The following is an 18,091-nucleotide window of genomic DNA, read 5'->3' as shown; positions in this document are numbered from 1 at the left end:
TAAATACTGTTTTTAAAAAATTTTATTTAAAAATATAAAGTATTATACCAGGATTTGTCCGAGGACGGCGGCCAGATTCAATTTTTGAGGCCCCGCAGATACTGTCACTGCTAAAATATTTTTTGCGGGGCACTATTTATTATAAAATATTTGAATTTAATATATATAATTCCATGTATTACATTTTTGTTCATATTTTAGTATTGTTAATATCACTTAAATTGTCCTATTTAATATGTATTTTCTCATTCTCTTTTTATAAAATAAAAATATAATATAAAATAGGAAAAATAATGTCTAAAATTAGGGATCATTGTGTTAAAATTATCATATCTTTAAATATGATTGGTACTAATATGTTATATGATTAATTCTATTTCGTGCAAAATGATCCTTAATTTTGGACATTATTTTCCAATTACCGAACAACTTCAACCAATTTATTTTATATTTATTAAACAAAAAGAGAATTAAATAAATATTTTAAATAAATAGTGCTCCGTAGGAAATTTTTGGCAATATCTCCCGCTTAACCAACGTCGATAAAATAATAGAAATATCCTACAGCTGCTAATTGAAGCCTCAACCAAGAGGTCTGGGCATTATATTCTTAAATAAAACTTTCAAAAACATTATTTTTAAAAAAATAATTAGAATGTGGAAGATTTTATTAGTCTTGTCAAACTGTAATTGTGTTTAGATACTTTATATACCTCTATTTATATCACTAGTAACTTCAACTAATAGCCTTGGTACTACTGCTATATAATGACTATTAACTAAACTTATAAAGCTTCATACTAAATGTTTTTGTCATAGTTAATTAAAAAAAATTGTTGCTATTCTTTTAGTGGAAGCCAAAAATAATGTTGGATGTAGGGGCATCTTGAGTTTAGTCAAGCTCTTAAACATTAATCGGATCAGGAGTTTATGTAAGCTTAATTTTGAGCGGATAAATGGATTCATAGTCACTAGCTTGATTAGTCATATGTTTCCAGTTCTACCAAAAGTAGACTATGCCAATTTAAAAAATTTAAAGTATCTAAGCTCGATTATAATCTTATAAGATTAATAAAATCTTCCACATTCTAATTTTTTTAAAAAATAAAGTTTTTAAAAGTTTTATTTAAAAATATAATGTATTAGACTTCTTGGTTGAGGCTTCAATTGACGGCGGCAGGAATTTTCTATTATTTTATAAATGTTGGTCACCTAGCAGATATTGCCCTTAATAAAAAATTTGCGGCGGCTCATTATTTATTAAGATTATTTGAATTAATCTTTATAATTCTATGTATTACATTTTTTTGATATTTTACTATTGTTAATATAATTTAGATCAGTTATAAAATTCTCCTATTTAAATTTATTTATTTTCTCATTCTCTTTTTTAATAAAAATATAATATATTATAGATTTCTTGAAGTTAAGTAATTGATAAAATTAAGGATGATTGAATAATATTCCCTAAGTTTGTGGGTGATAATAAATCTATTTAGACAGAATGACTGGATATTTAAATTAAAACAAAATTAACGATAAATCTTATATTTTTAACAAAATCTTCCAGATACCATTTATCTAAATCTACAGTCTAAAAGCTCAGAGGCGGAACTCAATAATTCCATAATAAAAAAACTCTTAAAATTTAGAAATCTATAACACGAATCAATCTAAGGATGAAATTAGCCATTTGAGTAGGGAGTGCAATTTTATAGTTAGATTAGCAAATACGATAATAAAAAATTTGAACAATATGATAATAAATATGTTCAACAATGGGCTCCACTATAACATTTTATCAACGATTTTACAATCAAAACAACAACTATATGCCTTATCATCAAAACTAATAATACAATTATAAAAACATTCGATATTTACTACAAATCTTATGCGAACAATTACCAACGAAATTACCCAGGACATGAAAATAACAATCACAGATAATTAAACAATAATCACAGATATTACAATGAGAGGTTTTACAATTTAAATTATTAAAAGAATTTTGACAAGTATAATCAAAGGTTCAAAAGTGCAAAAATTTAGATATTACATAATAAAGATTTACAACAAGGTCAAAACAATAGAGACTACAGACAAATTACAAATCAACCATATGACAACAGATTACACCACGTTTATCACAAGATTAGTATAAATTTACAATAATAACGGATTACAGGCCGTTAATATATTTTTTTTCAAAGGGCCTAAAAGAGAATACATCAATAGCTACCTGAGCTAATTTTTACATAAAACATAAAGCGGGTAAATACAATGTAATACCTGATTCCTTGTGATTATCCTTAACAGATATAGAAGAGACGAAATACAACTTAAGAGAAGAAATGGGGAAAAACAATTTATGATATTGAACTTCGAAAAAAAATAGCAGCGAGAACTATGGATGATAAAGAACCATCGCAGGATATAAATGATGTGAGGAAAGCGACTTATATACGACATATAAAAAAATAGAAAATGAATTGTTTAGTAATAATTAAGTTGTTTTTTATAAAAAATAAAGGTTAAGGTCACATAATTTCTAATAAAATAATAAAATTTAATTAACTATAAATTAATTCAAACCTTTATCAAAACGGTGGGGTGTTATGCATGTTTCTTTCGAAACTTGCATATCCTTCGATGGTAATTCTGTTGATTAATATTTTTATAATTTTGACTAAACTTGTTATATAATTAAATGTCATTAACTAAAATTTTAAGATTTTACTAAGTATGGAATTTAAACTTTTGAATGCACTATTATAGTAACACCTTATAGATTTTTTAAATAATTACTAACTCCTATATTAATCATCACCCACTACACCATTTAATAAATATAATCAATTTCTGGCATTCAGCTTAACTTCAATTCATATCTTTAATGTGTCAAAACCGCCTATACCATACTCATATCTCTAATGTGTCAAAACCGCCTATACCATACATGTTATATTCTGTTATTCTCATCTAAACAAAATGTCAGACAGTTAGCCTTAGCCTCATCATAAGATTGAAGCTTACACTTGCCCATTTACGCTAGAGTTACTAAAGATCCTACAACTAATATAATCTCTATTAAAAACAATGATTACTTTAATTTACTAATAATCCTTTTTATCTAAATTCATTAAACAATATTGTCCATTAAAATTACTTATTAATTATCTTTTTTTTACAATATACGTATGTTTTTTACTAAAATAATTTGTTTATTAACTCAAAATGCTTTTTATGTAATAAAAAATTATATTATCTTAAATTAAAATATGAATACTCTCTGTGATGATTAACAATATGGCACTATTAATAAAATTAACATTAATATAACTCAACGAACATGGTTTATTTTTTTATTAGTAATCATAGGAATTCTAATTTTAATAAAATACAAATTCATAAGAATTATTTTGTTAAAGTATTTAATTCGAGTTTTTATAAATTGGATGTGACCAATATGTGGTTACAGCATTAATTTTTTTCATCTTATATATTTCAATGATTTTTATTATACATTTAATTAAGATAATTAAGAATAAATATTTTACAAATAAATTTGTCGTAATTGCAATATTTTTTTTCTTAGTTTATATTTTGAATTTGAAATGTCAATCAATTTCAATAATAACTTTGATTTTTTTAGGGCCGTAAAAAATTTTTTAAAAAAATATCCGGGCCGGGCCGGGCCTAAAAAATTTTAAACCGGGCCGGGCGGGGCAGTGCAAATGGTACCTCTGCAGGTCTCTGATTAAAATATCATATTTTACAATAAGCCTTTATTTAACTAAAAATAATTTTTATGACACTATTTAAAAAATTAAAGTCAATATAAATTCCTACTTCCCATATTATTCCTATTTATTTTTAATTAATGCATTATATTTTTTAGTATTCACAATATAGTGTATATACATATTTTCTCAGTCTCTTTTTATAAAATTATTTATATTATCTACCTTAAAATATATATAAACATTAAGACAATATTAATAATATTAAAAAAAAGTACACCGAAATAACCAAACCTTTTACCTGGACATATACATATATTACATTCTAATTTTTTTAAATACTGTTTTTGAAATATTTTAATTAAAAATATAAAGTATTATACCAAGATTTCTTCGCCGAGGCTTTATTTGACGGCGGCTGGAAACTTGATCAACTTTTGTGGCCCCGCAGATATTGTCACTGCTGAAATATTTCCTGCGGGGCACTATTTATTAAAAAATATTTTAATTTTATATATATAATTCAATGTATTACATTTTTGTTCATATTTTAGTATTGTTAATATCACTTAAATTGTCCTATTTAATATGTATTTTCTCATTCTCTTTTTATAAAATAAAAATATAATATAAAATAGGAAAAATAATGTCTAAAATTAGGTATCATTGTGTTAAAATTATCATATCTTTAAAATGATTGGTACTAATATGTTATATGATTAATTCTATTTCGTGCAAAATGATCCTTAATTTTGGACATTATTTTCCAATTACCGAACAACTTAAAGCAATTTATTTTATATTTATTAAAAAAGGAGAATGAGAAAATACATAAATTTGAATAGGAGAATTTAAGTGACCCTAAACTATATTAACAATACTAAAATATAAAAAAATGCAATACATAGAATTATTAATTAAATTAATTCAAATATTTTTTTATAAATAGTGCTCTGCAGGAAATACATATGGTGGCCAATGTTAAATTAATTTCTAACGCAAATGTGTAAATGAGGATAAATATAGAGTTAAATGTTATAATTATTCAATAATCAAGTAGAAAAGTCATAATTGTTATAATCGCTATTTGGCAACTTTTTTTGAAGCAATATTTTATAAATTAATTAATATATTTTAAACATAAAATAAAACTTTTTTTCTTAAGGAATTCAAATGATTATAAAGTGAAAAAATAAAAATACATTTGCTTATATTTATTTTTTATATTTTGCTTAATTTACTAATTTTTATAAAAAGAGAAATGTGAGAGGTGCTTAAGGTAAATCTTTGTAATTATTATAATATTTTTTTATTGCTCCAGAAAAATAAGTTTAATATAAAAAAAATCAAACTATCCCCCCCCCCACCTCCCTGTTAGAAAATATATGGCTACACGCTTGATTATATAAAAAAAATTTATTCTAAATGTAAATCATATTAATAAATATTTTATAGAATTTACAAAAGTTTATATTTTATACACATTTCAAACCTGGATAAGATGTATTGGGTTTGATCCTCTTATGGCTAATAGGATCTGTTGAATAAATACAATTTAAATTTATTATAATTTTTATATTTTTTACTAAACTAGTTTAAATTGTACCCTGATTTCCAATCTTTAGATTACTAAGAGTAATTAAAATATTGGAATTATACTTTAAATTTAAAAAAATATATTGCAAAGTATTTTTTTATATAGAATAATTTTTAAAATTCTTATTTTCCCACTTCCAATATTAAAAAAAACTATATTTAATTCATAACTTTGACGTTCATTAAAGTTTAAAAACATTATTAAAAAATTATATCAAATTGTTTTTTTTAATAATTTTGGAAAGTTATTTAACTATATAAGAATGTTTTCAATATGGAAATGTATTACAACAAATTATATTATTTTATTTTATTAAAGTTAACTTTTACTCAAGGTCACATAATCTCTATTAAAATATTAATTACTTTAAATAACTATAAATTAGTTTAAACCTGGAAACCGATTGGGGGTAATACAGGTTTCTTTTGATGCCACCATTGGTAATTCTGTTGAAAAAAAATATATTTAAATTATAATATTTTTAAAATTTTGACTATACTTGTATAAAATTATTTATATGCTGTTTTATAGTAACACCCGATTTTTAAATTATTACTAACTCGTATATTAATCACCACCTATACAATTAAATAACACAGCAATTAACTCTGGCATTCAACAACACTACCAAACAGCCCATTCCCAACATGTTAGATTTGTTCTCATAAATTTAAAAATATTGACTAATCTGATAATTTAACAAACAAAGAATTGTATTTTCAGCCTTGAATTCTTATTATATTATCACCTAAAGTAACGCTATTTTATTTATTTTGGTAAAAAATATTTAAATAAAATTAAATCCAATGATCCTCTTTTGAGGTGCGACATTAAACATCTTCATAGAAATTTTGTGTTTATCAGTATAGACTCTCTAACACATAGATATTGATTTATTGAAGACAGGCAAGAAATAATTATTAATATTCTAAAATAGACAAGGCCAAAGCAATAATAAACGGCGTAGAAAAATTTCATAACTATTTGTATGGACATAAGTTTATACTACGAATGGACCACAATCTAATAACGATATATGGCAATAACAGAGATTAAGGCTCATTAACAAATCAAAGATTATTAAGTTGGACCTACAAATTATCTGCATATGATTATGACATAATGTATAAGAATGGCGCTAATAATATAATTGCAGATGCTTTATCATGTTACCCAATAGATAAAAATGATGATAGAATAACAAGCTAAAATAAAACAGCGAAATATATAAAAATCATATTTATGACACTTTAACTAGAAAAGAACTTAGAGATAAACCGCAAATGATCCAATTTAAGAAAAGTAAAAATATTAATAATTGGTACAAATATAAAAAATCAAGCACCAAAATTACAAACTTTTAGAACAAGAATAGATGAGTTAGAAAATGATAACGGTATTTTATTTTGGAATGTCGTTTTAAACATTCCGCACTCACTTCAAAAAGGAGTTTTACATATATTGCATACGGGACATCAATGAAATCCATTACGAGACATTATATATGTTAGGAACAATTAGATAAAGATGTCGAATAACTAGTAAAGTGTTTTTCATAAAAAAACGATTGGATACTGTTATTGATCAATTAATTAACTATGATTTTTCTTAAGTTTGTTTTTGAATTTTAAATTTCCTTAACCCGCCCGCCATTTGTAAATTTCTTAGCCAGCCCGCCCGCATTTGCAATTTTTTTTAACCTGCCCTCCTGCCCTTTTAAATTTTTTTTATTATAATAGTTCATCAACCTCTGATCTTATCTTTATTATGTCCAAACCACCCATCCCGATTCTCACATTAAAAAAATATTAAAAGATGTCACTATTGACTCATCAAATCATATAGCTAGCTTCCTTACTCCAGATTTATAACATATCCCAACAACCATACGTCTTATCTCCACTAACAACTACCATAACAAAACTTCTATTCAAGAATAACAATTTTTATTAGTAATTAATCTAACATATTATAACTTTTATTAAACAGAATTTATTGTTATATACAATTATCATTTTAATAAAAATACCAGTTATTTGGATTTAAATTTTATAGAATAATCAGTAAATAAAATATTGGGTTTATTTTAGTGCTTAAAATTTTTTATTTTAAAAAATTCGACTTTTAGACCTGCCAGTTTTTAGCGATTTCTATAGACTGGTATCTTCTAAAATCGGGATAACTAATCTTAATAAATGGATTTATTGAGGATAGTGAGGAAATATTTAAATAATTTAGTTCATCATTTTATTAAAAATAATTGATTTATTTTATTAGAGATATGTATAATCTTTAAATAAAATTCTTATGGCCACAAATAATTATAAAGATATTTTACAAAATTTACAAATATATATATGATTTTTTATTCTAAATGACTTAATAATAATTTTTTAAACAAAAAGACTCAATTAATAAATTAAAAAAATTTATCACCGAAATAAACAAACTTCTTACCCCCACATATACCTCTATTTACTACCACTGTTAAATTCAACTAATATCCTTGGTACTACTGCATGACTATTCACCAAACTAACTTTATACTACACAAATTAAAAAAATAAGAGAATCTAAACTCAATTACCACAATCTTATCAGTATTAAAATCTCACATTCTATTTTTTTTTAAAAAAAAATACTGTTTTTGAAAATTTTATTTAAAAATATCATGTATTATGCCTAGACCTTTTGGCTGAGGTTTCAATTGATGGCGGAGAGATTTTTCTATTATTTTATCAACGTTGGTCGCAGCGAAGATATTGTCACAGCTATATATTTTCCTGCGTGGCACTATTTATTAAAAAATATTTGAATTTATTTAATTAATAATTATTTTTTTATATTTTAGTATTGCTGATATAGTTTAGGTCAGTTCTGAAAATCTCCCATTTAAATTTATGTATTTTCTCTTTCTCTTTTTTTAATAAAAATATAATATAAAATAGATTGCTTAAAGTTCGCTAATTTGAAAATAATCCTAAAATATAGGAAGATTGAATAATATTCCCTAAGTTTGTAGATGATATAAATATCTATATAGACAGAATCGCTAGATATTTAAAGTCTATATTCTAATCGCAAAATCTTTCCGATAGCATTTATGTAAAACTACAATCTAAAAGCTCTGAGGCCAATAATTCTATAATAAAAAAACTTAAAATACTCAAAAAGGTAAAGTGATGCCATTAAGGATGAAATTTGCCACTTGAGTAAGGAGTGCAATGTTACAGATATTAGATTAGCAAATTACTTTGACAGTCAAAGATTTTACAGCCAAAACAACAACTATATACCTCATCATCAGAACTATAACATATTCAATTACAAGCCAGAATTGATATTTAATACAGATCTTATGCCAACATTCCAAAGAAATTATCAATAACATGAAAGTAACAATTAACAATAATAACGTTCACAAGTTGTTAATATTGTCAGTCTATTATTGGAATGCTCCATTCGCAAAATTTTTGAGTTAGAGTGGATGATTACTTATTTATTTCCAAATATATAAAAAAATAAAAACTAGATAAATTATTTTAGTGTCAAGGTAAATTTTATATTAATAATTGTTTTTAAAATTTATTATAATTCATTTTTTTGAAATCACTATAATAAAAATGTTGATAAAAATTATTCAAGAAAGCCTGAAATGATAACATTTTATAATATCAAAAAATGATATAATTTTAAGAAGGACTTTCACATTTCTAACATAATATCAATCAATTTACATAATATAACAAACACAAAAATTTCCACCACAAAAAGTTTTTTCATAATGTCATAATGCTATCAACTTTTCTTGTTTTATATGAAATGATATAATTTTAATAAGGTACACACTTCTAACATAATATAAATTAATTCACATAATATAAAATATACAAAAATATCCACTTTAAGGAGTTATAATGCTATCAACTTTTCTTTTATATTGAGAATATGATATAATTTTAAGAAAGACTTACACACTTCTTACATAATATCAAGTAATTCACATAATTTAACAAACACATAAATATCCACTACAGGGAGTAATTTCATAATGCTATCAACTTTTCTTGTTTTATATTGATGAATATATAATTTTAAGCAGGTTTTACACACGTCTAACATAATATCAAGTAATTCACATAATATAACAAACCCAAAATTATCAATTACAAGGAGTAATTTCATAATGTCATAATACTATCAACTTTTCTTGTTTTATATTGAAATAGATATTAGAACAATGTTCGAATCTATGCCGAGCTGATAGAGAATGCATGGAAATTTTATTAATAAATATTAGTTTTATTTTATATGCATTTTTATTAATTGTAAGAAAAAAATAAATTAGAAAAAAATCATAAAGTTTTATATTTGTTTCACTTGCATTTTAATTATATAAAATTAAATTTTATATTTAAATTTTTTGAGCAAAATTTTTTTAGGCAATAATTAATTAACAATATGATAAATTATCTCTGAAATTTTTAATTAAATTAAGTTTTTCTTATATTTTATTTTAAATTTTAAAGTTGATTTTCTCATTTTAAACATTTGCGCAAGTGAAGCACTCTAATTCTAGACCGATGATACATTTTTTCAAAGGGATTAGAAGATGATACATCAATATCAATAAGTTTGCAGAAGTAGAATATAGCCATCTGAGATTTTTGACATAAACATTAATCGGGTAAATACAATGTAGTACCTGATTGCCTCTCACGATATCTTAACTGATACAGAAGAGACAATACATAAATTAGGAGAATAAATGGAGAACAAAAATTTATGGGACGTACAGTTGAACTTCGAAAAAAATGCAAATGGAACTACTATGGATAACAAGGAACTATAATTGGATAGGAATGATGTGAGGAAAGGCGATTTAATAAAGAATACGACTTATATAAAAATAGAAAATGAATTGAATTTAACTACTATTAGTAATAATAATTAAACTAACGTTGTTTTTTAAATAAAATTTAAGACTTTAATATAAATTAGTTCAAACCTGGCCAGTTATTACAATGAGAGGTTTTACAATGGAAATTATGTAAAAAATTTTGACAAGTATAATCAAAGGTTCATAAGTGCAACAATTTAGATATTACATTAATAAAGATTTACAACAAAGTCAAAACAATAGAGACTACAGATAAATTACAAATCAACCATATTATAATAGATCAAATCACGATTATAACAAGATTAGTATAAAATTTACAATAATAACGGATTATAGACCGTTAATTTATATTTTTTCAAAGGGTCTAAAAAAGGATACATCAATAGTTACCTGAGCTTATAATATTTACATAAAACATAAAGCGGGTAAATAAAATGTAATACAGAACAACAATTTATGATAAAAAAATTAGTAGCGAGAACTATGGATGATAAAGAACCATCGCTACTTATAAATGATGTGAGGAAAAGCTACTTATAAAGAATAATTCGACTTATAAAATATTAGTAATAATTAAGTTGTTTTTTATTAAAATTAAAAGTTAAGGTTGCATAATCTCTATTAAAATAATAATTAATTTAATTAATTATAAATTAATTCAAACCTCTATCAAAACGGTGGGGTGTTATGCAATATTATTTTTAAGACAAAATTTATATATTTTTAATAGTCACAAATAATTGTGATGATTTTCTTAAAAATTACAATTATATAGATATGATAATTCTAAATGTTAATCAATAATAAATGTTTTATAGGATTAATAAAAGTTTATATTTTAAATTAGTTTAAACCTGGATATAATGGCTCAGGCGTCATAGAAGTTTCTCTAGAAATTATCTTTGGGACCGTCGTTTACATATTTAAATGTATAATGTTTTTAAAATTTGATTAAACTCGTAGAAAATTATTTAAATGTTATTAGACTAGATTTTAAGATTTTACTAACTAAATATGGTAATTTAACTCTTGAATGTTATAGTAACACCTGAGCGGCATCGTTACTAACTTGACAAATAAGTGCCTCCTGCCTATATTAATTAACAGCGTATCAAACCTCTGGTATTCACCCAGCACTACAATTATATTATCTTTATTAGGCCCACACCACCCATTCCGAATTCTCACATAGAATAAATATTAAATTCTGCCGCTATTGACACATCAAATAATTACAGTTTATAGCTGACTCTTACTCCAGTTTTATAACACAACCCAGTGCCATACGTTAGCACCTCCACTGACAATTTTTTATTAGTAATCAATTAAACTAACGTATTTTATAGTTATACAGAATATTATTTTTACTAATAAAAAATAATGCTTATATTATTTTAATAAAAAAAACTAGTTTTTTGGATTCAAATTTTCTTTAAATAGAATTATCGAAATTTTAATATTTTAAAATTTTGACTTTTGGCTAATAGGATCTGTTGAATAAATACAATTTAAATTTATTATAATTTTTATATTTTTTTTAATAAACTCGTTTAAATTATACCCTGATTTCCAATCTTTAGATTACTAAGAGTAATTAAAATATTGGAATTATACTTTAAATTTAAAAAAATATATTGCAAATTATTTTTTTATATAGAATAATTTTTAAAATTCTTATTTTCCCACTTCCAATATTAAAAAAACTATATTTAACTCATAACTTTGACGTAATTCATTAAAGTTTAAAAACATTATTAAAAAAATAAAGTTATTTAACTATATAAGAATGTTTTCAATATGGAAATGTATTACAACAAATTATATTATTTTATTTTATTAAAGTTAACTTTTACTCAAGGTCACATAATCTCTATTAAAATATTAATTACTTTAATTAACTATAAATTAGTTTAAACCTGTAAAACGATTTGGCGTAATACACGTTTGTTTTGACGCCACCATTGGTAATTCTGTTGAAAAAATATATATTTAAATTATAATATTTTTAAAATTTTTACTATACTTGTATAAAATTATTTAATTGAAAGTTATTAGATTAGAATTGCAAGATTTTAATAAGTATGGAATTTTAACCCTTATATGCTGTTTTATAGTAACACCCGATTTTTTAATTATTACTAACTCGTATATTAATCACCACCTATACAATTAAATAACACCGCAATAAACTCTGGCATTCAACAACACTACCAAACAGCCCATTCCCAACATGTTAGATTTGTTCTCATAAATTTAAAAATATTGACTAATCTGATAATTTAACTAACAAAGAATTGTATTTTCAGCCTTAAATACTGTGAAATTATTACTAAATTCCCACACAGTTAAATGTTGGATTCTGTTAATTCAAGTAACATAAAATATTATTTTAAGTATTGAATTCTTATTATATTAACACCCCATGTAACGCTATTTTATTTTTTTGATAGGTGCATAAAAAATATTTAAATAAAAATAAATCCAATGATCCTCTTTTGAGGTGCGACATTAGGCATCTTCATAGAAATTTTGTGTTTATCAGTATAGACTCTTTAACACATAGATATTGATTTATTGAAGACAGGCAAGAGATAATTATTAATATTCTAAAATAGACAAGAAGCCAAAGTAATAATAAATGGCGTAGAAAAATTTCATAACTATTTGTATGGACATAAGTTTATACTACGAATGGACCACAATCTAATAACGATATATGGCAATAACAGAGATTAAAGCTCATTAACAAATCAAAGATTATTAAGTTGGACCTACAAATTATCTGCATATGATTATGATATAATGTATAAGAATGGCGCTAATAATATAATTGCAGATGCTTTATCATGTTACCCAATAGATAAAAATGATGATAGAATAACAAGCGAAAATAAAACAGCGAAATATATAAAAATCATATTTATGACACTTTAACTAGAAAAGAACTTAGAGAGTAAACCGCAAATGATCCAATTTAAGAAAAGTAAAAATATTAATAAATGGTACAAATATAAAAAATCAAGCACCAAAATTACAAACTTTTAGAACAAGAATAGATGAATTAGAAAATGATAACGGCATTTTATTTTGGAATGTCGTTTTAAACATTCCGCACTCACTTCAAAAAGGAGTTTTACATATATTGCATACGGGACATCAATGAAATCCATTACGAGACATTATATATATTAGGAACAATTAGATAAAGATGTCGAATAACTAGTAAAGTGTTTTTCATAAAAAAACGATTGGTACAATAAAAAAAGAAATACTGTTATTGATCAATTAATTAACTATGATTTTTCTTAAGTTTGTTTTTGAATTTTAAATTTCCTTCACCCGCCCGCCATTTGTAAATTTCTTAGCCAGCCCGCCCGCATTTGCAATTTTTTTTAACCTGCCCTTTTAAATTTTTTTTATTAGGCTTATACCTCCTACCACAATTAATTAATAGTTCATCAACCTCTGATCTTATCTTTATTATGTCCAAACCACCCATCCCGATTCTCACATTAAAAAAATATTAAAAGATGCCACTATTGACTCATCAAATCATATAGCTAGCTTCCTTACTCCAGATTTATAACATATCCCAACAACCATACGTCTTATCTCCACTAACAACTACCATAACAAAACTTCTATTCAAGAATAACAATTTTTATTAGTAATTAATCTAACATATTATAACTTTTATTAAACAGAATTTATTGTTATATACAATTATCATTTTAATAAAAATACTAGTTATATGGATTTAAATTTTATAGAATAATCAGTAAATAAAATATTGGGTTTATTTTAGTGTTTAAAATTTTTTATTTTCAAAAATTCGACTTTTAGATATGCCAGTTTTTAGCGATTTCTATAGACTGGTATCTTCTAAAATCGGGATAACTATACTTAATAAATGGATTTATTGAGGATAGAGAGGAAATATTTAAATAATTTAGTTCATCATTTTATTAAAAATAATTGATTTATTTTATTAGAGATATGTATAATCTTTAAATAATATTCTTATGGCCTATTTTACAAAATTTACAAATATATATATGATTTTTTATTCTAAATGACTTAATAATAATTTTTTTATTCTTCAGTTGTCGTAATAATAGTTTATATTTTAAATTTTATATTTCAAACCTGGAATAATTTCCTCCATAATTATATTTTCGGTTGCCACAGCTTCAACTTCCGAAGTAGTAGTTGTTATATTGAAATGATCTATTGAATAAATATTATTAAATTTATAAATATTTTGATATCTTATCTTATCTAGCACATTGGTCATAGACCTGCCCAAAGTGTGCGAACGTTTAAACAATCAAATCAAGAGCATCATATATGCCATTTATTAGCATTATTTAAAATGTTAGAAATTTGCTACGAATTTAATAAATTGTTATATTTATTCTTTAATTTTATTCGTAATAACTCAACAAAACAAGATATAAATATTAGGTAGCTAAAGATTAACCAGATATATTATTATATCTAACTTACATATAGAATATGATTATTTACTCATAAGGTAATTTACGTAAAACATAAATATTGAGATGGTATATCACTGTCCTTTTTTCTCAAAAAATATGAATTATTATCATGGTTTTAAAAAATTAAAAACTTCTTATTTATTTCAAATTATTGTTTAAGATATTATGCATATTGAGGATGATATTCCATAAATTTGACATATTTCTTAAAGGACTTTACAAAATATTATAAAATTGGCGACAGATAAGGTATACAGGCCAGGGATCAAGAAATTTTCGTAGTTAATAGCTAATATGAAAAAATATAATTTTCGAAACGCATTATGAATAGATATATATAAAATTGCGAAACAACTTTTTAAAGAATCGTAATTAGATCAAGAATAATGATTTAGATACCAAAATAATAGAGACGGAGATCAACCCTCCCTTTGAACAAGGTAATAGAAATGACTCATGTGATTGAACTAGCAGATTAAGAATTAATTTATTAAAGTTTACTCATCGTAGCAGATAAAAATTTCTGAATTTTCCAATTTTATTTATTTTAATCCATCTAAGTAATCATTAAAAAATCGGCACGATAAAGGGATAATTATTAATTGGAAAAAATTAGATAGATTATTTAAAAATTTATTGATATTATTTTAATACAATTTAGTAATCATTATATTTTATTAAATTTTTTATAATATATTGGTCGCTTGGAAACATGAGTATGAACAAGGACGCTGGTTCAATCCTGGTAAGGAACATAAAAACTTTCAAGTCTTCGATGACTGATGTGTAAAGACATATGGTATGATGAATTTCGAAACTAAGAGATGACACCCCGGTTACCGATAAGCCTGGACATCTGGGTGCTAAGGATACCTGTCTAATAAACAAAATGAAGGAAACAAATGGAAATATGAATATGAAAGCTAGGGCGTTCCCTCCAAGCGACGCGCAGGGTGTAGACTCCATCCTGTGAAAATTAAAGTAAAGGTCAAAGCAAAGAAGACAAGATTAGCAAGTTTGAATATTGGGACACTTAAAGGTAAAACGAGAGAATTGGCATCAATGTTATATAAGAGAACTGTTGATATAGCGTGCATACAAGAGACGAAATGGAAAGGGCCGAAGACTTTGATGATTGGAGATGGGTATAAATTGTACTATAATAGAATTATTAACAATAGCAACGGTGTAGGCATCATTCTCAGTTAAGATATAAACTCCTCATTGGTATAAGTCAACAGGATCTCTGATAGACTAATGAAAACAAAACTCTTCATTGGTCAATCAATACTACACATCCTTTCAGCAGATGTTCCTTAAACGGGTTGCAAGGAAGAAGAGAAAGATGACTTTAGAGCTATCCTTGATGAAGCTGTAATGGAAATCCCTAAGGATGACCTATAATTGGTGGTGACTTAAATGCTCATGTGGGGAAAGCAAGAGAATGCTACAAAAGGCATCATTGTGGTTTTGAATATGGAGAAAAAATGATGAATGAGACCATGTACTGAAATTGCAAACATTCGACCTTGTCTTAACCAACACTTACTATAGGAAAATAAACAGTCATCTAATAATGAAAGTGGTACAAGGAAAACACAGATAGATTACATGCTAATCTCTCACAGAAGATTAAAAGATGTAATAGACTGCAAAGTCATCACAGGAGAAAATATCGCCGCGCAACACAAGCTACTTGGATTTACACATCTCAAATAAATCCACTCAAAATTAGATAAAACTGGAACCATGCATCAAATGGGGTAAAAAACAATGACAGATGCCTTTGCAATCAATGCAAACATTGAAACAATAGATTCCTAACAAGTCAATAAAGAAATGTGGACAGACCTTTCATCCAGATTAATAGACACTGCCAAATTGACACTAGGCTTGACAAGAGGAGGCAACAAATCATACAAAGAACTATGGTGGTGGAATGAAGAGGAACAAACCCCTACACAGGAGATAAAAGCCCTTTATAAAAGGTTCAAATCCAAAAACTCACATGACAAGACAAATTACAAATGATCCAAGAGAATAGCTACAAAGGCGGTGGCTAGGGCCAAATCTATGGCATACGATGACATGTACGAAAATCTACATACCAAAGAAGGGCAAAATAAAATATACAGATTAGCCAAGCAGTTAGAAAAGAACTTTAAGAATATAAACGGAGCTCCGAAAGTAATCAAAAATAAAGATGGGAAATTGATAATAAAGGAAAAAGAAATAATGATTAGATGGAAAGAATATTTCCAGGAGCTTCTCAACTTTAATCTTCACATACTGCATCTAGACGAACACTCCCCTTGTCCAAACCTTGTACAACCTATAACAGAACAAGAAATAATCACATGCCTCAAGCATATGAAAAACAACAAAGCTAGGGGTCCAGACGATATTCCAATAGAAAGCCTTAAAGCACTAGGAGATGATGGAATACACTCCTCACAAATCTGTACAATAAAATACTTGGAAATGAAGAGGTTCCATAAAAATGTAGGCAGAGCTATCTAGTTCCTATCGTCAAATATAAAGGGGATCCACACAATTGTGAAAATTACAGGGGCATAAAACGAAGGTCACACTGTCTAAAACTATACGAAAAAATAATAGAAAAAAGATTAAGAGATATGATCGAAATAGGAGAGACTCAGTTTGGTTTTATGTCTGGAAGATCAACAACCGATGTTATCCATGCAATTAGGCAAATGAGTGAAAAATACAGGGAAAAGAACAAAAAGCTACACATGGTCTTTCTCGATCTAGAAAAGGCCTTCGATAGAATCCCAAGAAAACTTATCCGGTGGGCGCTACACCACAAAAAGGTTCCCGAAAAATATAAAAGAATAATACAGGATATGTATATGGGCCATACAATGATCCGTAGCACAACAGGTACTTGAGCAGGCTTCACAATAGCCGAAGGAGTTCATCAAGGGTCGGCTCTCAGCCCACTTCTCTTCATTACAGTAATAGATGTATTAGCACAGTCTATACCTCAAACAGTCCCGTGGAATATGATATTTGCAGATGATATTGTGATACTGGCCGAATCCAAGGATGAAATGAAAGAAAGATTAGTGAGTCGGATAAATATCCTAGAAACGCAAGAGAAAAGACGGAATATATGGTGATAGGAGGAGATGAAACAGAGAGTCATATAATTGAATTGCAGATATCGGCAAAGCTGCAAATATTTGGGTTCCACTATACAAACAAACGGCACAATAGAAAAAGAGATAAAGAGTAAGATTAATCAAGGGTGGTTAAAGTGGAGATCTTTATCTGGAGTGCTATTTGACAAAAGAATCCCACACAAATGAAAGGGAAAAATTTACAGTTC

At 25.7% G+C, this 18,091-nt stretch overlaps 1 protein-coding gene across 1 annotated transcript; it reads left to right on the top strand.

The window, feature by feature from the left end:
- Positions 1-16,830: 16,830 nt before the first annotated feature.
- LOC135930679 (uncharacterized) lies at positions 16,831-17,643 on the top strand (the record flags this gene model as incomplete). Its single annotated transcript, XM_065467487.1, has 2 exons — positions 16,831-17,134; positions 17,362-17,643. Coding segments are annotated over exons 1-2 (586 nt in total), but the record flags the coding sequence as incomplete, so codon positions are not given.
- Positions 17,644-18,091: the final 448 nt, after the last annotated feature.

This window comes from Gordionus sp. m RMFG-2023, unplaced genomic scaffold (genome assembly GCF_954871325.1).
Source record: "Gordionus sp. m RMFG-2023 unplaced genomic scaffold, tfGorSpeb1-WG-v2 contig_285, whole genome shotgun sequence".
NCBI lineage: Eukaryota > Metazoa > Nematomorpha > Gordioida > Chordodea > Parachordodidae > Gordionus > Gordionus sp. m RMFG-2023.
This window is presented reverse-complemented; position numbering and strand designations above follow the sequence as displayed.